The sequence below is a fragment of the Gossypium raimondii genome, chromosome 3 (assembly GCF_025698545.1).
Source record: "Gossypium raimondii isolate GPD5lz chromosome 3, ASM2569854v1, whole genome shotgun sequence".
NCBI classification, from domain to species: domain Eukaryota; kingdom Viridiplantae; phylum Streptophyta; class Magnoliopsida; order Malvales; family Malvaceae; genus Gossypium; species Gossypium raimondii.
In genome coordinates, this window is record NC_068567.1 from 48284521 (window position 1) to 48308524 (window position 24004).

The window sequence follows — 24004 nt, forward strand, 5'->3', positions numbered from 1 at the left end:
GCAAATTACTTACTATATGTGCACTGCTAATTTTATGAGAACTATTATGTCCTGTGAGTTACTATTTGTGTAGAATGTAATAATATGTGAATCGTTATAGCATGTCACCCTTTAACCTAACTGATGCGTTTATTTGTAGTATGTTTGAGCACTCACTGAGTTTCAATAAGCTCGCCCACTCTTTTATAATATCGCAGTGATTTAACTTGTGAAGAGGCAGGGAAGTGAGTCATCCAAGTGATCCAAATCGAGGCTATACCTGGGTATGTCGTTATGTTCCCAAACCCAATGAGGAAGACAATGTGGGACCAAATTATGGGATTTAGAATTACACTTAGTTATAATTGTCGGGTTGTAATTAGACATTATGGACTATTTAATTGGTTTAATTTGGAACTTTTACTAGTGCTTTAGATAAATGATTGAATGGTAGATTATGATTGCTTGATAAACGCTTTGATTAATTGATTGACTAACTCGTAAGTGCAGGTGGAAGAGCCATTGAACATTGAGGTAAGACTTAGATGTTAAAGGTGTGTTTTAGAAAACAATTGAATGTTTAGTATGCATGAATGTAAAATTGGACTAACTACGTAAATTATTAGTTGCCTACGAACTAATTAAATGATGATTTTATGAAGTAATGCAAGATGTTTTAAGCAAACTTCTAAAACAAGACTTTCATCTATAATGTTATTTTCAAACCTTGTGAAATAGAGTTTTTTTTATATATTTTACTATATTACGATTTAAATCTAATTATATGTTTTTAAACAAAATGATTTTTCAAGTCCCTACAAATATACCCCTTTTAAAAATATTTCACTGCATGCATGTATAACTAAAGTTTTTGAGGTAATTGTCCATTAAATATTAAATTGTGAATTAGTCTTATTGTTGATTGTTGATCAGAATAGCGCAACGGAAGCATGATATTAGGTTTTTATTAAATATTTCATGATTAATTGTGTGGTGTGATTGGTCGGTAGGTGTGTTTTGTAATGGTTTAAATGGAGAATCACTTTGGTAGCTAATGTAATGTTCGAAATTCGGGTCGGACCGTCCCAGTCGGGTTTGGAGCTCCACAAAAATGGTTAACTACACAATTAGCCTCTCACTTAAAGAGGATCGTCATTTTAAAATAATAATAATAAAATAAAACATGGGAAAATTCATATGCTTTTTTATAACGGCACATTCTATCGCCGGAGAACCCAAAGAACTTCGATTACTGGTGACGGAAACTCCAAAAAAAAATTGGATAATAATTAGCTACAAAATAAAATTAAAAAAGTACGGCAAAACAATCACAAAAGGAAGAAAATAATGTCAATAATAGTAATAATAATAAATAATGTTAGATGATAATAAATAAATAAAAAGAAAAAAATGAATGAAGGCTACCTAACTCGGGTTAGATGAAGCGGGTATGACGGCTTGGGATAATAATGATGGAGGCACAGTAGGGTAGGAGTGACAACGCTGGAGCTGGGACAGTTAAGCTTAGTTTTGATGGGCGGTGTGTTTACCTCCGGTGAGGTTAAAAACAGCAGTGGCAGTGAGATTAATTACTGTAGCGGTGAGATTGGATACATAGCAGTAAGATTAGAAACAGCGGTGGAGTGCGTGTTTGGATTCAAATGCAGCTGTAACTGTGAGGTGAAAATAGAAAATGACTTTTAAGGACATTAGATTAAAAATGATATATAATAGAAGTTTTTAAAATTATTTAACAATTAAAAAATTAATAAATGATTAAAAATTATTACAATTATATTTATTTTTAATAATAAATAATTAAAAATGAATTAAAATTTGAGAAAAATTCAAAAATTTATTTTATTTAATATTTCAAAATTAATCATATATTTAATTATAGGGGCTCAATTCATTATTAAAAGATTTTTGAAATTATTGAGCCTTTAGAAAAATAAAACATTATTGAAAGATAAAATAATAAAGCAACTCTAGAATTAGAAAGAAAAGAAAAGAAAAAGCAACTGAAGTTGCTAAATTTTTACTGGACCAAAAGGCTCCAGTCTTGAATTAAGCCTCTAGTGAGGTGAAATGTATTTTTAACGTACTGAAAGAATGCTTTCCAAACAACCTTGTGTTTACTAACATTTCAGTTGCAATTTTTTTAGCCTAAAAAAGCCAACGCACTGAGACCCGATTGCATCCAAAGGAAGCCTTAGCCTAGGTAAAAGGTTGCGGCGGTGAGTAGTGAACGGTTAGGGTAGGCAAGAGATTGGAATGACAGCATGCGGATCGATCGAGGCGGGCAACAGTGATGTAGGAACGATACAAATTAACTCCCGATTTATAGCAAAAAAACTTAATAGTCCTAGATTAATCTAACTTAAAGATTTAACCAATCTACAAGATAAAAATTGAAAAATAAATAAATAAAATTTATTTATCTAAAATTAATCTAAATTATCCTATGAGAAAATTAATAAAATAATACATCTAATCTATTTTTTGATACAAAATAAAACCATCCATAACCCCTCTCCAACCCCTAAATAGGAGAAAATGTGATTTTGTCACGGAGCTAGAACTTTAGTCTAACAAACCGCGCTGGCCTTAGGCGATTTCTTCGCTTCAAATCTACTTAAGTCAGCCTAACCCTCGAAATACACCAAAAAAATATAGTGAAAGCAACTTGAAACGAAAAGAGCAACAAGAGAGTTGGAAATCCACAAGAAAGCAATGCACATTAAGTGCTTGAGTAAGTGCTCTCAGAATATTCTTAACTCAATAATAATTGAATACAATGAGATTAATATAAATGAAGGGAGTGACATTTATTTATAGTTGAGCTCCCTCAAAACTAACGGTACAGATTGAGTTACATCAACGGTCAAGATTAGAGCCTATCTACAATTGAGAGTCCTAAAGGATTTAAACTCTATATAATCTTATCCCTTTAGGATTTACTTTATTTACCTTGTAACTCCAGTTTGACTAGAGTGTTTCACTGGGTCACCAAGACTTCAAGTAGATGAACTTCTCCTTGGGTTCCATGAAGCGGGTCAGTTCATGTGGGTCAAATGAGCCCCATTTAATAAGTTAAACTCTATGGGACGTTCTGTGCATAATGGTCACGAGCTTTGATCCGCAACCTGTGACACTTTAACGCGCTTAAACCCATGTCTTCCTATACTAGCAACAATGTCGATGTGAACGAAACTAAAACTTAGTCTCATAATATATGTATATAAAATGATACTAATTCATCTAACTCCTAATTATCCTAATTAATTAATAATTTATTAATAAAATCCATAAATATCCTAGTGTAATTCTAATAATAGTCATCTTATTCTAATAATTAACTTAAGAAAATTTAATAACATAAAATCCTATTCTAAATAAACTACAATAGTAATAATAATAAATAATAGAACACGCACAAAACTAATTTAACCAAACTTTAAAAATAAAAAGATTAACTACACAATTAGTCCCTCACTTAAAGACGAAAATTTAAATTAATCCCTAATATTAAATTGAAGTTCAATTTAGTCTTGGAATTAAACTACGCTCACAATATCACAACTTTTTATAAAAATATATTTATTTTTCCAAATAATAAATTTAAATTTATTATGATTATCACAACTTTTATTTTAATATAACTACTATGATATATTTTTCACTTTTAAAATTGATTATAATTATTTTTAAATGTCAATTTAGTAATATGATTGAAAATAAATTATATTCTTATTGGTTCAAAAGTTTTTCCAAACTCGTCTTATATATGGAGAGAGATAGAGAGACAGATAGATTATAGATTTAATATTATTAAAAATATTACATCATTAATTAGTTATATAATTTTGTAGCGCAATATTTATTTTATTCTATAGTTAATATAGAATTCAAAATGTATATACAATATAATCAATTATGTATCTTGATTTATGTTTTAATATTATTTAATCTTTCATTTAGTTTTCAATTAATTATTTCTTTCTTTTAATTTATTTTTCTTGATATATTCAAAAGATTAATATATTCGAAATTATTTTAGTCATTTTTAATTATTATATTTCAATTCAAAATTAGAGTTTGACATGAACTGAAATCAAAATTGAAGGTATATAATGAACGAAAATATGACAAATCACCATCAAATTTAGTTGGTTAAAATAAGCTCCGAGCCTCTTTACTCTTTCGGTATTTAGAATTTAGTTTTTCTATTTTTATTTTTAAGAATTTAACTTTTCTTCTTTTCATATTTTAACACAATTTAAATTCTTTTGTTAAATTCATTGATGTGACATTTTGAAATAATACAAAATTACTTGATAACTATGTAACGAAAAACAACGTTATAATAAACTTAAATTTAATAAAAAAATTTAACGATATTAACAATTAGATTTACATTTTAAATACAAAATATAGAAAGATTAAATTTCAAATGTACGAAGAGTACAAAACTTTAAGCATATTTTAACCACTTTAATTTTACATAATATTAAGTGTTAAAATATTTAATAATGCAATATAATTTACAATAGCCTACTTTTGCATAAGGCAAAATTATAAATATGTGCCTATTTTGAATATATATATTTATTTAGATTGATTTTATAATTATTTGAGGAAATAAGTTGTTTTATTAATGTGGTGCAAAACTGGGGAACATACTTTTGAAAAGTTTTTTTATACAAAAAGCGCCTTCCATTGATATATTATACTTACTGGTTAGACTGTTAGGGCCCATTCTTCTACACGTTTTAGAAGGACTTTTTCAATAAAAAGTCCTTTTCTCTTAAAAGGAATGAAGAACGCCCTCCTTTCACATAAAAATTTCACCATCAGAAAAGGGCTTTTCTCCAGATGAAGAAGCTAAAAATTTCTTTTTTTCTTCAGCTTGAAGTGCTTTTGGCTGAAAATTGACTAAATTAACCTGTCTTCTCCCACAAACGTTCTTTCCCCTCTACTGGTTCTTTCCACAAACGTTTTTTTTCACATTTTTGGCTTTCAAAGCTCTTTCCTGTTCTTTGTTCCTCTTCCGCAGGTGAGAGTTTCTTTTCTTCTTCTTCTCTTTAATTAGTTCCTCTTCCACAGGTAAGTAAAAAAAATAGCTTTGAAAGAGGGAAATTTCTAGCTTTTGTGCCTCTTTTGCTTTACTACTTTGCTCTGCTTTGTTTTCTTCTGTTGCTTTGCTCTGCTTTGCTTTTGTTTTTCTATCTTATCAGAATGGTTTGAGCTCTGGGAAGTCTAATTTGAATTTTCATTCAGGATAGCTGCTACTGCTTTGAGGCAACCCTCCAGTGCTTAAAAGCTTAAAAGGCACCCAGGAGAAGGCACCTTGGTTTGTTTATTTGGAGCTATTTTTGACACCCTAAAAACTGATTATATTGATTCTTTGGTTTTGTTAGAGAGATGTATTTTGGCCACTACTATTCTATACTCTGCTTCCAGCCAACCTTTTTCTATCCTATGTATGCTTTTTGTATCTCTATTTTGTTCTTAGGGTGTAAAACCTGTGCTCCCCAATTCTTGTAAGTATTTTTCAATATCATTATATATCAGCATCGTCTATTTTTGCGTTTTCTTGAGAACTCCAGTAGCTTTCTTTTCTTAAAATGTTTTGGAGCTCTAGAATCTGTCTTATCAAATCTCAAAGTCCTTCTCCCCTGTATCTTCATTTGTTACCCTTGAATTTTAATGACTTGCTGAAGAAATAAATCTTGTGCAATAGGAGTGTTTCCTTTGTTAAAAACTTTCCTGTGCTTCCTTCTGTTATCTTGTTATTTCATTTTATTGCTTGGTGTCTGGAACCCTTCAGTAAGTTATCATATTGAAAATATTTTGCTGCAATATTCACTGTTATTGTGGTAAAATGTTTTTGTTATTAATATGATGGTGTTTGTCCTGAAATAATACCACAGGATTTGGTAACTGCATTTGGTCATTCAAATTCTTGCAAGAGCTCCATAGCTTTTAAATATAATTTATTTGCTCTATTGTTCATCTGAATTAGACACATCCATGGGTAGGCCGGGTTCGGGCGGGCGAAAAATTTTCGGCCCGGCCGAAATATGGGCTGAATTTTGCCCAGCCCTACTGGAAAAATATCATAAGCTTAGAGCCCGCCTGCCCGCCCATTTTTAATAAACATTAAAAATTATTTTAATAATAAAAATAAAAATATTTTAAAAGTATTTTAAAATAAAAATAAAAATAAAAATATATATTTATTATATTGGTAGAGCGAGGCCAGCCTGTGCCAAAAAAAAATGGTGCCCGAGGCCCGCGCCTCATTTTTTTTCCCAAGCCCATATTTCGGGCCTATATTTTTACCCAAACCCTCCCATATTTCGGGCGGGCCGTCAAGCCGGGCCGGGCCGCTCGGCCCATGGACAGGTCTAATCTGAATTATAAAACTGTTTGGTAACTGTTAATAAAATTGCCATGTTGAATATGTCGTTTGTTATTATTGCCTCATGCTCCGACTTTAATGTGGCATCTTGTTTTAAGTAATCAATAGATGGAAATGGTTGTAATAAGCTGGATAGCACCAGTTTATATTTGATTATCAAAAATTATTCTATGAGCCCAGTCATAATTTATGCAAATGTTCAAGCAAGCAAAATAATCATGTTGCTTACCTCAAGATCTCTTTGTTTCATATTTCATTTGTGGTGCTTTCCACCACCATATAGTTGCTAAGAAGTAGGCTCGATTATTTTTGAATTTGTTTAAATGTAGCGTTACATTTCAGCATGAAAAAGAGTCAAACATAGAGCGAGGTGGAGCAAATGCAAGCTATGGAGAAGAATCTAATCCGGATGGCAAAAGAAGTTGAAAAGCTACGCGCTGAAGTTTTGAGTGCTGAGAAGAAAATGCATGGTAACTTTCTTTTCCTATATAAATGGTACTTGGGACACAATCTGGTTGCTTCTTTTCTTTTTCTCCCACCTTTTCACTCTGCTAACACTTGCACTGATGTTGTGTTCTTTAACAAAAATAGGAACGGTACCATATGCTGGTGGCTACATGAATCCTGATCCTTCATATGCACCACCTTTTCTAGGTGGCACCACTTATTCTGGTGGCTATAGTCGGCCTGTAATGCAGACGGGTCTTAGGCCAGTATAAGGCCTAATCCCTTTTGGTAATAGTACCAATGTTCCAGCTACTATTGCTGCAACCGGTAGCCAAACTGTCCCTAGCTCAATTTGGGGAGCACCCTACGATCCATCACTTGCTCAGAGGTAAACTAGGAGAAGCTGCCTTGAAAGCCTCGCCTTGACCTGGATTGTTAGCTTTATCTTTATTAAAGATATCGTGAGTTAATAAAGCACCACAGATTACAATATGGGTATTCCATATTTTACCCTCAAATTAGCATCTTAGTATCCATTGCACGCTAAATTGTTCAATTGAAAATGTGTTTGCTTTTAGAATAGGAGAAAGGTGAAAGAATTAGGTCTTCCTTGCGTTTGAAGCAATTACAAGATGAATGGCATAGTAGTCTCCAACTTTTGCACCTGTATATATGATTTCTGGATATAATATTTAATAATTCTAAGTATTTTGTTTTATATTCTCAAACATTTAATCTAAGGGGTGATGAAATAGTTAGTTCGATCCATTGTTAATTGAACTATAATTAATTAAATCGTTAGTTGAATTTAGCTTTTTCATTAAAATAATTAACGAATCAAACCAACTTCAATTAATTTTGTTGGCTTTCTATTTAATTGTTGTTTATATAACTTTTATTTTTCTTTTGGTCTAAAGTTCATACCATTTTGAAACAATTATTGGCAAACATTACACTAAAATGGTAGTGTGCATTAAATCGAACAAAAGTATGACAAACAATGTACATTGTCATATATTAGAACAAAAATTACAATGATAGTTGGAGCGAAATTGATAGGTGTTTAATTAATATATGTTTTAGGGTTAAATTCACACTTAGTTTTAGGCTCCTTTTAAGTGAAATACTAAGTTTAATATTGAGTTTTAGTAATTAGATTTTAGATTTTAGTTAGATGGTATTATGTTTGTTTAATTTTAGTGTTAAAGTAGCCCATCAAATATTCAAAACCTGGTTTTTCTTCTTTGCTCATTGATTGGATCAGTCCTGGCACATGCAGTAACCTATATTATTGATTCAGAAAATGTGCATGGTCGAGAAAGTGATGATGACGATGACGACGACGATGGTAATGGTGATGATGACGGTGAATCAAACAATTCAAGTGGTTTTGAAATGGAATTAACAAGAGATGCTATAGCTTCTAGTTTAATGAATTCACTTTAAATTGTAAATGCTATTGTAAAATTTTTAGTATTTATATTTGGTATATAAATATTATCCCTTTTTAAAACTTTAATCCAAATATATGTAATATTTTAATTTGTTAGGTTTATGTTTTATATGTTATGTTTATATATATTCAAATATATTTTAAAATAAAATAATACAAATGTGTTAAAAGCATTAATTAAAAATAAAAATAATTTTTATAATAATACAATTGTGTCAATATCTAATTACAAATATTTAATTTTTATATTTAAATATTTAAATATAGTTTATATATTCTAATTAAATTTTATAAATAATTAATATTAATTACTTAGAAATATTTAAAATTAATATTATATATTAAAATATTAACAATAAGTTATAATAAATTATTTTTATATTTTTACTAAAATATCATAATATTAACTAATTTTAACATTGTTTAAATACATATTTGTTACTTTATAATATCATGTCTAAAATGGACATTTTATTCTTCAAAAGCACTTTTTGACAGCAATACCAAACACTCAAATTTTTCAAAAGCACTTCTTAAAAGTACTTCTCAAAAGCAATGAAGAACTAGCCCTTAAAAGGTTGGTGATTAATCTTAAAGACCATCTGATTTCACTTTTGGTTTTCTTTTTTATTTATATTGTTTCAAGTTTTTTTGTTTTAATTTTTTTAATTTTATTTTTAATTAATAAACAAGGTGTATTTAAGCTATTTATTTTATTTTTAAAATAATTATATAATTATATAATGAAAATATATATTTATATATATCATTATGTTAAATATATTTTATTTTAGGACATTAACTAATTTTTCTAATAATTTTTTTCACTTACAATGTGAGTAGGATAAATTCGATATTATAAAATCAGTTAATTATTTCAAAGACCATAGTTATTTTTATATGTAAAATATTTTAAATAATTATTTCAAATATCATTATTTTTAGTAAATATAATTTTATATGTGAAATATTTATTTTTCCATTCATATCATGGGTGTAGAAAATTTTAGTATTATATATTTTTGTGTGCATTTGAGATAATTAGTTGAAATATTTCACATATAAAAATAATGATATTTAATTATTTAATTTTATAATATTAGAATTTACCAATTACCATACGCACAATATAGGTGAAAAATAAATGTTTAATAGGTAAAGAAAAATATATAAAATGTTCTCATTATATAATTTCATATTTATTTATATATATATAAATAAAGAAATTTTTTAAAAACCCACTATGTTAATAAGTTTGACCAAACCCATACCTTTAAAATAAAATCACAAATTTTCAATCATGTAACAAAGAAAATTTGTAGGTATTGATTTATAGGGGTGAGCAAAATTCGATTCGATTCGAAAAAATCGAAAAAAAATTTCGAATTTCGAGTTAAACGAATCGAGTTATTCGAATCAACTCGAATTTTTTTCAATTTGAGTTCGAATCGAGTTGAGTTTTAATTGAATAACTCGAATAATTCAATAATTCAATATCAAACTATAATATTTTACAGTTTTACCTAAACTCCCAAACTTTTTACTTTTCCTCAAAACTTTTACTCCTTCCCACTTTTCCCCAAAACTTTTACTCCTCCTCCCAACCCCCAATCTACCCAAAATCCATTTCCCACCAAAATTTTACTCTTCCATTCATTTTTTTCAAAATTTTACTCTCAAAACCCTCAAAACTTTTATTTTCCCCAAAATTTTACTCCTCCCACTTTTCCCTAAAACTTTTATTCTCTTCCCATCCCACCTCCCATCTACCCCAAACCCTCCCCCTCCAATTTTTTTAATATTTTCCTCCAAAATTTTACTCCCCTATTTACTTTCCTCAAACTTTTATTCCCCAAAACTTTTATTTTCCCCTAAACTTTTACTTCTCACCTTTACTCTCAAATAAAAATCAAAATTATCCAAAAAAATCACTAAACATAAATAGTAATAATTTTATTTATATATACTATTTATATTATTAAATTAAATTTAACATTTTATATTATTTATATTATTGAATTGTTTAGTCATATTGAATATTTATATTAAGATTGAATTCTTAATTATGCCATAAAATATTAGTGTTAAAATTTTATATTGGTATCAATTTCAAATTTTATTTTTAAAATAAATTTTATTAAAAAATCATATTTTTATATTTAATATATTTTTTAATTCCAAAATACATAGTGACAAGAATCCGAAGATAATTGAAACAACTAAGCAAACAAATAAGCTAACCAGTATATAAAAAATTAATAAATAAATTATGAGGTGATGAAAGTTAATAAAAAATTTGATTAAGGTGGACAAATTTTATTACGATGGGTGACAATGGTTACAAGGACCCAAAATTATTTTTTAAAATTTAACTCGAACAAATATATTCGATTCGATTCGATTCGAATTCCATCTCACTCGACTCGATTCGAGAAAACTTCAAATAAAGTTAGGATGATAAAATGAGATTCGAAAACTCGATTAACTCGAAAATTTTCGATTCGATTCGATCGAATGCTCACCCTTATTTATAGATTAATGTAGATATATATATATATATATTGGTACACGGACAAAAGGAATTTAAGGAAAAATAATAATAAATGATTTTTTTTTTAGAAACCATTTAAAACTCGTGATTTAATGTATTAGACAAAAACATGGAATTTTGAGTGCTATCATAATTTGTTGGTTAAGGTAAAGTAGTTTCAAGATATACAAATATAATTCCGTATTTGATTCTCTCTCTGATTATTCTTCTATTGTACACATAATACGTGCATTCTATCCAAAATAGTAAAAGCAATGATGAACACTGAAGTCAAAACTTGCAAACTAACAGTAATAGAATTCTTCTAAAATTTAACATATATAATTAAATTAAATATGAGTTTAAAACATTTAAATTTTCTTTGAAGGACCTAGATGCATAATTAATATCAAGAGGGTAATTACCTTTCTATTTAAATTAAAAAATGTAAGCAAGAAATTACTTTTCTACTAGTCTCCTCCTTTGAAGAGACAAAAATTATCCTTTTTCTTTCTTTTTTTGTTTTCTTTTGTCAAGAGTGAAGTTAGATTATTAAATAATATAATTACATATTTAACCCTTCCTTAATAATTCAATTTAATTTTAGTCCTTAAATAAAAAAATTATTTTGATTCCTTTTAAAATTCAACTATAACCATTAAACTTACATGATTCCTGACATTGTCTCTGATTATCATGGTCGAAACAACCACATTCTACCACACCTAAAACAAAGCCTTCGGGAGTATCCTTGCGGCTGAAAAGCCATTCAAGATATGGGTTTATTTGAAACATTATATTTATACAAAAAGATACTACTTTTTGCAATATCGAGCATACTGAACGTATGCTAAACCGCCTACAGATACAGATTAACAAGGAAATGGCAAAAATTGAAAGACAAAATGCTTCTTATTGTATCTATTAAATGACTAAATCCATTACCAATATCCGAGATATCCACCCTAATCAGATTGTAATAATAGCAAGGGAAGGGAAAACACTACCAAAATGTGGTAACAATCCACCTGCTCCAATTTGCTACATCTCACCAGCTGAATCTTCAAACCTCCCAACGCAACGTAACCAGAATGGTTCCCTCAAGGATTATTGAAGCAAACCGCTTTATCGTGGAGGAGGTGGAGGAAGATGGGATTTCGCCATTCCCACCCATGCAAAGATTCCAACAGCAAGAATTATCCATCCAAATATGTCGTACTTTAAATCACTGCTCTTCTTCTTCTTGGCAGCCTGAAAATGTACAAATATATCAGCAAATATCTTCTATGCTATGAACTTAGAGAAAAGTGTTGGGACACTGTCATATTGTAAAGGTTTTTTGGGCTCAGAAGTTTAAACTCCAAACCATGCATAAATATTTGATTGCACTCATTGACAGAACGGTTACAAATAATAATAACCACCAATATATCTTTGTAGTCATTTAGCAACCCAATCAATCATGAGTTTGATGCCTGAATAACCTAGGGAGTAATGCAAACACCTTTTTTCCTTTGTCGGTTACAGTTCTCTGAACTAGAATTCATACCTACCAAGCAGGGATATTTTATTACCTAAACCTCACTAAAGCCATCATCAAATTCTAATGAACATCTATGTCAACAAAAAGGAAGTTCTTTTCCATAAGAAATTATTGCCAGTCCCTGGAACAACTGTATGCAAGGCCAAGCTGCCAAGTCTTCAACTTTCCATTGCAACATAAAAAAATACCTAAACCCGAGGAATATGCAATTTAACCATTACTGAGAAGGCAACATGCCTCAAGGATCAGACAGAAAAGCAGAATATGCACAATTATATGTGAATGTGATGCAACCTCACACTGATGTGGAAACATGTATTTCAGTCCATGGTCTGTTGGCTCGCTAACTCAGATCATGAGATAAGGCTTACATAAAATTATAGGAATTATTCACTATTCACATCTATTAATACGCAATGAACTTATGCAAACAAATAGTAACTGCTAACTCAGATCAGATGATAATAAAAGATAATATAAGCAAGCACTTCCAAGGCAAAAAGAAGTATGAAAACAAGCAGGGAAGATTTGCAAGTCAATGTACATAATTAAAAAAACACTCACAGTTGAAGTTGAAGAAGCAGAAGATGCCCCACCCATACCCTGTTGGCTAGCTGCAGCCTTTTGGAAGTCCATATGTAGCTCTGGAGCCTAAGAAGACGAACAAAGTCCAAGCTTATTTAAAAATTTAGGCAGATCAGAGCACAAAGTATCATCAGCAAAACATCCACTCCTCACCCACACTGCCCTAGATACTCTTTCGTCTCTTTCCCAAGAAATAAACACATCCACTTAACACACAAAATAAAAAATAAAAAGGAAATCCAAACCAGCTTAAAGTAGGTAAAACAAAAGGAAAACACCAATCCCACTAACCAGCCATAGTAACAAAATATCTTAATATTTAATTAAGCACTAGCCACAACCTTATCATTAACAAGGTATCCTGCTTCTGTCATTCAGAAACTAAGTCCAGATTACCACACCAAGTTCATTTCAAATAATTACCACATCAAACAATGCAGCTAAAATATTAAAACATCAATTAAATTACATAGGAAAGTTTGTGAGGTTATATTTACATAAAAAAGCATATATCTTTGTTCCCGTGTTATGAAACTTATAAGAAAAGCAGGTTTACCTTAGCTGCAACTTCCAAAGACTTTTGATAAAGCTCATTGCCTGGATCCTACAACCCAAAAAAATATTTTTTTAAAAATCCCAAATTAGCTTCCAAAACCCTCATTTTGGGATATTCAAAACAAGCATAAGAGTAAAAAAAAAAAAGTTACCGCATCAACAGCTCTTTGGAAAAACTGAGCTGCCTTATCAAAAGAAACTTTTGCCTCGTCAGAATCGGTAGTCATAAATGCAGTAGTGGAAAGAGCGTTTCCCATGCACCACAAAGTTTCGTGCTTGGATGGATTTATCATCAACGCCTCATCCAATTTCGAAATTGCATCTAAATGATCAATATTCATTGCATGAGCAAAAACTAATAGTAGGAATAAACTCAAGAACATGGTAGAGTACCATTTATCATCTGCTTTGCATCTGAAACAGTCTGAAATTGAGCTAATTCGAGTAAAGCCCCTCCCCATTTGGTTAAATTCTGCAACCATTTTTAACCGATAATAGGAAACACAGAACAATTTCTTTAAAAAAAACCTCAAACCAAAGAAGAAAATAAAAATAAAAGAATTAAAACCTCATTACTATTAAAATCGATTAACAGAAGGAAGTAACTGCAAACAAAGAAACGAATTAAAAAAAAATTGAACGGAAAAGAAATAAAGAAGGAACCTCAGCATCAAGCGGGTCCTTGGCGTAGTTGACTTCAGAGGTTTTACGGGTGTGTTCGGCGACTAAAAGGCGATCGAAGTCGGCTTGAGAAAACTCCATTTCCGTGATTGTTTTCTTCTGTTAGTTTAGAAAGTGAGGGAAGAGTGTAGCCGCTAGGGTTTTTTCTTTTTCTATTGGAGAAGTGAAGTAGAGAAGGTAACATAAACTTATGACGAAAAGACCGTGATGGCCCTCGATATTTGGCGCTCCTTTTGCCTTTCCTTTGTTCTCTTTTCTTGTATGTTTACTTCACTTCCACGTTGCGGATACCAAGGGTCTCCCCTCCTACTTTCTTTCTCTCTCTTTTTTAGGGTAAATTTCACATTTGGGTCACTCAGCTTTCAGAACCTTTTATTTTGGCCATAAAAATTTTTTTTAAATTGCAAAAAGAGCAATGTCATTACAAACCGTTTTCATTTTAGTTACCCACCCTTATTTTCAGGGTTAGGCAATCTTAGTGTACGCTCAATTTAGTCATCTATCTTTAGTAAATTTCTATTTTAGCCACTCATTTTATCTTTTTAATGTCTTTTTTTAGAATTAATTTTTACAAGGAAAAAACACTTGAATCCTTACAAGGAAAAACATAGGTTCTTGTTTGGAAAAACCAATTTACATTTTAATTTTTTCTAGAATTAATTTTAATTCTTTCCAATAAAAAAGAAAAATCTAGGGTTTTGCAAGAAATTACCTGAGTTTTATAGGAAAAACTAAAGTTTTACAAAAAACATTTTATCTTTTAATTTCTTCTATTTTTATTTTTGAATTAATTTTAATTTTTTGGTAAAAATAGGAAAACCTAAGTTTTTTACCATGAAAAACCTGAGTTTTACAATGAATTGAGTTATAGGAAAAAATTTTGAGTTTCATTTCTGCGGCTAAATAACTCAATTTCCCATAAAAACCCATTTTAAAAAAACCAAATTGATTCTAAAAAAGAAAATAAATTACTAAAATGAAAACCAACTAAAGTTGAGTGATTAAAATGAGTGTACAATACCATTGTTTAACCCCAATTTAATGATGCGTGATCAAAATGAAAATGGTTTGTAATGGTAGTGCCATTTTTGCAATTTTTATTTTTAGTGTCCAAAATAAAAACACATGAGAATATTTAGGGATCAACTGTCTAATTTGCCTTTTTTAAGTTAAAATTGTAGGGTTGTTTTTTTTACACTGCAATATCAAAATTGATGTAGGTTTTAGAAGCGCAAGCAGCTCATTGCTGCCAATTGTCTATGGTTTGGTGTGGAATTGAGATAAGAATAATCTTAATCCACTTTTTATCCTTGTTGAGGAGTTCACAATAATCAACATTGTAGAATTTAAGAGAAAGCAGAACGTGAGGATTCTTGCTTGAAATCAACTGAGAGCCATCAAGTCCCTCAACAATAGTTGCTCCACCAATAAGACCAGGCATCAAGTCTGATATTCAAAGTGAAGGGTTCTTGGGGCACATATTTAGGTGCTTTGTAGAGGGTCAGCATTGAAAGAGCAAAAGATAGATTGAGAGAAATGGGTTTTATCAATTAGACATATCTTTCACTGAATAAATGTTAAAAAAATTAATTCTTTTAAGTATTTATTTTAAATTTTAATTTAAAATACATGTTTATTTTTTATGTCTAAAATAGATCTGGACAAATAGATGTACAAATTCAAATGTTTAAAATTTATCCTTTTTACAATTTTAATAAATGATAAATCTCAAAACTATACATGAACTTTGATTCATCGTCTAATTTGATACTTAAAATTTAATTGTGGTTCTATATCAAAACTTTTTTTTGATTTATTTATACATATTTAAAGAAATAAATAAATCAAATAATTTTATATTGAGAAATATAATTATTTATGTATGCAATGTGTAAACATAAAATGGTGTTATATCGATAATAATGTTAATGATTATTAAGAATTAAATCAAATCAAAATGATTATTAAGAATTAAATCAAATCAAATTTTCATGTGTACAATTACATGAAATCGAGTTCTATGCTTTTATATATTTCTTTAAAATTTTAGAATTAGGATTAAATTAAGACCATTTATAAAAATTGAGAGTTTACTTTTTTAAATTACGACTAAATTAATATAATATGTAAAAGTTGAGGGCTAAGTTTATTATGATATTGATTTTTTAACTGGCACGTCACCCTTCAGTCAGACAAAAAAATATTGTGTATTTTACTTTTTCAATAATAACTTATTAATATTTAACTAGTGCTCTTTAATACTTATTAATATCTGTTGTTTAAAAATATACTTTGAAAGTTAATTAAATTGATTTGTTTACCCTTAAGTTAAATTATTAACGCTTCCCTGCGTTGTCATTATGGTGCTGTGTTGTTAAACCGACAAGCTTGAATGAGTTCCTTACTGTCTGTCAACCTACAAGACTGGATTTTCACCGATATAATGCATCCTTCCCACCATGCTATGGATCATAGCAATTGGGAAATCAAGTTTGGCTTTCTCTGCTGGTTACTATGTAACTGACGGAACAACAATGAGAATTTTATTGAGGAGAGTGTGCTTGAGCAGGGATACGGCTGAGTAATGAGGTTGCCAGCACCTTCATGGATCGAGCTGATGGCGGCCAAATGAATGAGTGTATTATATCGTAATTTTTTATGTCTTGTTAGTACATATTGTAATTATATAATTACATAATTTATAATTTTAAAATATATTAATTATTATAAAAATTTATTAGTATAATAAAATAATTTCTAAACAAGTAACAAAAATTAAAATCAAATCATCATATATATTATGTTAGTCTAAAAGTAGTTGATAATATGATTATTGATAAAAATAACAACAAAAATAACCATCATATGCAATTTTATCTAATTGTTCAAGTACATATTTATTGGGTTATTCCTCTTTAATATTTAACATATGCTCCTTATTCTCATCTGTTGGTCTTTGATCAAGTTTATCATCATCTAAATTTAAATTTGCATAATTAAGATTATCAAAATCTCATTCTTCCATATGTTGTTCAAGAATAGATCATCCAATTCTACTTATTATGAAAGTTATAAAAATATGCAGACATGCTAGTACGATTCAACCTTGTTTTTTTATGTTATACTTAGGTAATATTATTAATATGACAAATATTTTTTTTAGAATAACAAATGTCTTTTAAACCATATCTCGAAACCTTAAATGTCTCAAATTAAAGAGTTCGTGAGCTGTCTATGATATTTGTGTCTGGCATCATTCTCTCAAATGGCACCATATCCCACAATATGGTGCAAGAAAAAAAAAGTTTATTGACATAATTAACACAAATCTTATAATATTTGAATTTACAGTACAAATAGTCTATAGTTTTAATTATAAAAACTTATATAAACTTAATTTGAAGAAAGACTTATGCTAAATTATATCACTTTGTATAATACATAAATTAAGTAAAAAATATAAAATTTATAATATATAACTTTATAAAAAATTTATAAATTGTCTAAAATTTTATAACACTTCTTATAAATAATATAATTTTTGTCATATTTTTCAAAATTGTTTTTATAAACAAATTATAATAATAAAAAAACAATAACAATTTTTTATAAGTATAATTTTTTCCATAATTTTAAAAATAAGATAATAACATATTTTTATTATAATTTTATAAAATACACTAATTATTTTTATAATATAATTCTTTAAGATTTATAAAATAATTTTTTACTATGATCATCCAAACATTCATATATGTTTATACTTGTAATAAACTTTTTATAATTTGTATAAAAATAATTTTTAAAAATTAGATTAGGAGATAATTACTTGCTTTCATTTCATCGATAAATTTGAACTTCTATAAAACCAAAACTTCTCATCTCCACCTTCTGAGTCCCCATTTTCATCTTCTCCGTCTCCATTGGTCAGTGATGAACAACTGCTTCACAATGGAGGGCCACAAAGCTCTGGGTTTTCTTGATGTATAGAAGGATCATTGAAAGTTTGGAACCGGTTACCTGTCGGGATTTGTCTCGATAACTTGTTGAACGACAGATTCAAATGGTTCAACAAAGTCATTGAGATCATGCTAGCAGGAATTGAGCCTCAAAGATTGTTGTGCGAGAGATCAAGACTCTCCAACCGTTGCAAGTTCCCAATGTTCTCCGGTATATTCCCACTCAAATGGTTCCACGACAAGTTCAGAGTGACCAATGCTGAAAGCTCTGTTATATGATCTGGTATGTCTCCTTTTAAATCATTGCTCGACAGATCTATGACGTTACCTTTTGAGACAATCTCCACATGTTGTAAGAATCGTATATGCTGAGTTGAGGGTAATTCATATGAATAAGGACCCAGATAAGTAAACGCTTCCAAATGACCCAAGCATTTGGGGATGGTCCCTGATAAGTTGTTTTGAGCAAGGCCTATGATGTGAAGATTGTGAAATTCACACTGTTATTAGGGAATGCTGCCTGTCAAGAAGTTGCCTCGTAATCCCAAGTAAGATAAAAGGAAAAGATTATATGAAACTAAGTCTGGTATCGTTCCAGAAAATCGATTTTCTCCGAGGTCAATAGATAACAACCCAGAGCAGTTCTTCAAAACCGAAAAAAGCTCGCCAGAGAGATTGTTACAGCTCAGTTTCAAAAAGATAAGAGAAGGCAATGCGCAAAGAGAGCTCGTAACATCACCTAATAGATTGTTTTTTGACAGATCTAAGATCTCTAATTTTCTCAAGCCCTGCAACTTTCTGAGAATTGTTCTTGATAAACAATTACTTGAAAGATCAAGAAAACTCAAGGTTTCCATTTGGTTAATTGAAGCAGGGATGCTACCATTAAGAAAGTTCCTTGAAAGATCCAAATTTATCACTTTGGACATCTTTTGGCCTATGTTTGAGGGAACTGGTCCACAGAAAAGATTGTTCCTCAAAGAAAGATGCTACCATTAAATTATAATTTATACGATGATAAAAATATTTATTTTTATTGATTTAAAATTTTAAAAGAAAATGAAGAATTTTTCCAGTATAGGCCCGTAGCTACGCGGGTGGCCATAAAGGTATTTAACCTTCCAAGCGATTGAATCCCAAATCTACCCATGCTCCGATATTATAACCAAAGCTAACTGAACCGGGAAGCTTTCCCCTGAATTGGTTATCCGAAAGATCCACCCACCAAAGGCTAGAAGTTAGGTTCCAAAACCAAACAGGTATCATGTCTGAAATCCCAGCAACAGACAGTGTGAGTTGAGAAAGTTCAACTTGAGTTCTGAGCCATGTCGGAAAACCAGGACCCGGTTGGCAATTACTGACAGTGATTTCAGATAGACTGTAAGAAGGTACCCAGTCTCGACTCAAGTTGAAGATTACAGATTTGCTTATGGATGATGAAGCAAAACGGTATAATCTCGAGAGGTTCCAGAAATGGTTTTCAGTGATGATTCTTCCCATGAATTTCCATAAAGATTAAGTTCGAATAACCTCGTCAGTTGTCCAATGTTTTGTAAAACTGTCGCATTCATGGAATTGAAAGATAAGTCCAGTATTGTCAAACTGGACAAGTTCCCTATAGACCACATGGAAGTGAACCTGAGAATGAGTTTTGGGCAAGTCGAAGGTACCGTAAATACTTGAGCTTTCCCAAGGAATCAAGCAAGTTTCCTTGGAGATTATCTGAACTCAAATCTAAGTCAGGTAAGGTATTATTGCTGCAGCCACCCAAAGCATCTATGAAACCCTTTATTTCACCATTAATCACATTTGATGACAGATCCAAGGTGCGAAGATTATACAGGCTTCCTATTTGAAACCTCGCGTATGGAACCTTTCAATCCACATTCATAGAGGTTAACACGTTGAAGAGTGGTTATATTAAATAACCAACGAGGAATCCAAGTGCTGAAATTGTTGTAAGAAAGATCAAGTGTTGAAAGTAAAGTAAAGTTTACCGTCAAAGACTCTGGTAAACCATTTAGTTCACAGCTCGACAAGTACAAAGTCGTCAGGGAAAGAAGCATATTAACAGCCTCAAACCAATTATTTGCCCTACTGAGATTCATGGCTCCAAGGTCAAGTTATAGCAAAGAAGAGAGACGAACCCGAAGCCCAAAGCTGCAAAGGATAGGATCCATACATTGATAGATCAAGATATTCCAAGTACGACAGATTTCCGAGACTATGAGGAACCTCACCATTAAAGGAAGCTTCAGAGAGGTCAAGGTACCTCAAATTCTTGAGTGAACCGATGAATTCCGGGATCGGAATCCCTTGGAAATTATTTCCGCTCATGTCTAGGTAACTCAAATATTTCAAATTAAGCAAAGAAGGATTCAACATACCGCCAAGACATGTTCGGTTGTTAAGTGCTTCACTTTGGCCGAATGAACTGCTAACATCAATGGTTTTAAGGTCAAGCTTGAGGATGTTGCCCGTTGTATTGCTGCAGTTGATGCCGGTCCAGTTACAACAATCCTTTCCAACCCAAGACGAAAGCCACCTGAGGGATCTTTCAAACCTTTTCTGAATTCAAGCAATGCTTTCCTCTCCCTCTCAATACAAACGACATTCCGAGAATCAGTATTAGACTCTGCAGCTTCAAGGAAATTTGATTTAGTTAACAGAAGAATAGAAAGAAGTAGAATTTGAGTTGAAGTTCTCCGGGTAGCCATAGCTTGTTTGAATAAAAGGATTACAAAGTTCAAAAGATAGAGATGCCATTTTATCAACCTGGATTTCAAATGCCAAATGTGCTGAATAACCCCTCTGCTCAACAAAATTTAAATTTACAAGATCTAAGGCAATATATTGACTTTTGATATTTTTAATTACTAAGAGTAAATCCTAGAAATATTATCTTAAAAGTATAAGCATAAAACAAAAGAAAAGAGAAAACCAATACAATAATAAACATGGACTACTTCTCAACCACAGAAAGAACCTCCAATCATTGGGGGGAAAAAAGGACAGACGCCATTAAAAATGGTGCAGATATTTGTTTCATCATCTTAAAATAAAAAATAAAGCAATGAGAAAAAGAAGGAACCTCGGCGTCAAGAGGGTAGTTGTCTTCAGAGGCTTTTCGAGTGTGTCCGGCAACTAGTAGGCGATCGAAGTGGGCTTGAGAAAACTCCATTTCTGTTATGGTTTTGAACTGATGAGTGTAGCCGCTAAGTGTTCCTTCTTTTCGTTCTTAGTTTGAAATTTTTATAGAGTGAACTAAAAACGGGAACATGTGAACAACGCGAAGTTGGACAAAAATACCGTATAGCCCTCGACGTTTGGCTCCCCTTTCGCCTTTTTTTTTTCCTTTTACTTAAGGGGGTAAAAGTATCATAAAACCCACTCTACTATACCCTGATTGCATTTTAGCCCCTCTACTGAATAAATGGGATGTACATTAGATGAGTAAGCAAAACAGCCCCTCCATTAAAATTTGGTGTATATATAAGGTATATTAACAAATTTAACCTTCAAATTTTACAAGTTTATTCAATTTACCCCCTACTCTTTTATTGAAAATAAATTAGAAAATTTTAAAAGTAATAAGGCTAAAGAGTCAAAAGGATTTAGTAATAATTTTTTAAAAAATCAATAAAAAGCCCTTTTGAAATTTAAAATTATTTAAAATAATAAATTTTGACCCTACTCTTTTATTGGATCAATATTGTAATTTTTAATAAAATTTTTAATTTATTTCAAATAAAAGAGTAGGGTCAAATTGAATAAATATATCAAATTTGAAGACTAAATTTGGTATTATACCTTACATATACATCAAATTTTAATGGAGAGGTTTGCTCACTCATCTAAAGTAAAGGAGCTAATTTTTTTAATAAAAGACTAAAATATAATCTAAGGTATAGTATAGAGAGTTTTGTGGTACTTTTACCCTTAGGGGTTGTGGTTGCAATGGAACCGAACTCATTACATATGATTGATAGAAATGTTATTGTTATTATTATTATTATTATTATTATTATTATTATTATTATTATTATTATTATTATTGAAAAGTTGCTTTGCAATGATTTGTATACACTAAAATTATTTGATTAAAATTTTAGGAAAATTCAGCACTTTTTACTAATATAATATTACTTTACAAAATTATTTTATTAAATTAAAATAATATTAAGGTATTTTAACATTTTTAATAACTGTTATTATTAACAAATATTTAAATTAAATACTAATAATATATTTTAATAATTTTTCATTAACTGGTATTTAAATTGATCAGCAATGTATGATATTCTCACGTTTTGATCAATTTAATTGCATAAATACATTCGAACTTATATTTCAACTTAAGATTGTAAAATTTTAGAACTTGCATTTTTTCCTCATTATATTGTAAATATAAATTGGAGTGTATCCATATAATATATATATATATATATATAGCTTGAAATTGTCTTAATGCTCATTATTTTCCTGAGTAATTCTCAATGGAATGTTACATTCCTAAGGTAGACTAATTTTTTTATACTAAACATTGAAATTACTTTCCGGTTAATTTTGAGGGGTAATATGTAATTTATCCTTTGAACTTGTCTCAAAGTGCTTAGTTGGTACTTGAACTTTTTTTTATACCTAGTTAGTACTTAAACTTATATTTCGTCACACACATTGCCCTAATTTATTAACAACAGTAATCTTTCAAGGGTTTACATGTAGTTTGTCCTTGAACTTGTCTAAAAGTATTTAATTGGTATCTGAATTTGTTAAAAAATATATACTTTTTGAAATTAATTTATATTTTTAAAATATTTTTTATTTTTTAATTTATGTCTATCACATGTCATATTGAGAGGCTACCGCATGTCACTGTAGAATTAATCATCAGTGCTACCTTAGTACAAACTAACAATATTAGTGTAAGATACTAATCTGAATAATAAAATACAATTCAAGAGTCAATTAAAGAAAAAAGGTTAAAATACTGACTAAATACTTTTTGAGAAGTTTAGAGCATAAAAAGTAAATATATTTTTGAATAATATAGCATAAAAGTCTTAAATCCTTGAAAAAAAAGTGATAAAATGTCATCTTCTAGATTTTTAAAGTCGGAAGGTCTCCCGTAATTACATGCGTTTGATAAAATATTATATCAAAAAATTGAATTTAAGTAAATATTAAGTTTTAAATAAGATTCAATTTGAATTTGAATATTTAAGGGTATAGTTTGTTTTGATCTGTCTTGTTTTCAAATTTTACTGTTGACATCATTTTTTGGATGGAAAACGGGGTCGACTTGGGTTTTGGAAAATGAAAACGAAAATGGGAGTCACCACCGATCCTTTTTTATGAGGTGTGATCGGATCACCTCGAAAAGTGGTTGTTTTTAATAAACGATTTGATTTTATTAAAACAAGTTTGGTCCACGAAATTCAGAAAAACGGGTTCGGGAGTCGGTTACGCACGAGGAAGGATTAGCACCCTCGATACGCCCAAAATTGGTACCTAGTTGATTACTTAATGTCTTAGTGTCGAAAAATTAAAAACTTTAAAGAGATTTAAAATACGATCCTTAAAAAAAAACTCGAATAGCATATATTAAAATTAAAAAGGATATTTGGCAATTTGGTTAAACGAGAAATCGAAACCCAGCACCTTAGGGCACGTTCCTCGAATTTCCAAACGCAAAACATTGCCTTATTTTGTAATTTTTGAAAGGATATTTAGCTATTTGGTTGAACGAGAAAAATCGACACCCAGCACCTTAGGGCATGTTTTCTCGAATTTCCAAAAGCTAAATATTGCCTCATTTAGAAAAATTTTCTTTTTTTGAAATATGGTA

The 24004-nt window shown here is 30.1% G+C and overlaps 2 protein-coding genes across 2 annotated transcripts; one reads left to right on the forward strand and one right to left on the reverse strand.

Annotated features, from left to right (window-relative positions):
* Positions 1-6511: 6511 nt before the first annotated feature.
* On the forward strand, positions 6512-7272 carry LOC105794511 (protein FLX-like 3). The gene is made up of 3 exons (XM_052628919.1): positions 6512-6520; positions 6768-6873; positions 6995-7272. Exons 1-3 carry the CDS (start codon positions 6512-6514, stop codon positions 7120-7122), a joined length of 243 nt encoding a protein of 80 aa, XP_052484879.1. The 3' UTR covers positions 7123-7272.
* A 4342-nt stretch (positions 7273-11614) lies between these two features.
* On the reverse strand, positions 11615-14426 carry LOC105794515 (mitochondrial import receptor subunit TOM20). The gene is made up of 6 exons (XM_012623701.2): positions 14180-14426; positions 13910-13988; positions 13669-13838; positions 13518-13565; positions 12941-13027; positions 11615-12084 (listed from the first exon to the last, which is right to left on the reverse strand). The coding sequence occupies exons 1-6, from the start codon at positions 14276-14278 to the stop codon at positions 11959-11961; spliced, it is 609 nt and encodes a 202-aa protein (XP_012479155.1). The 5' UTR covers positions 14279-14426; the 3' UTR covers positions 11615-11958.
* Between the last annotated feature and the right edge of the window lie 9578 nt (positions 14427-24004).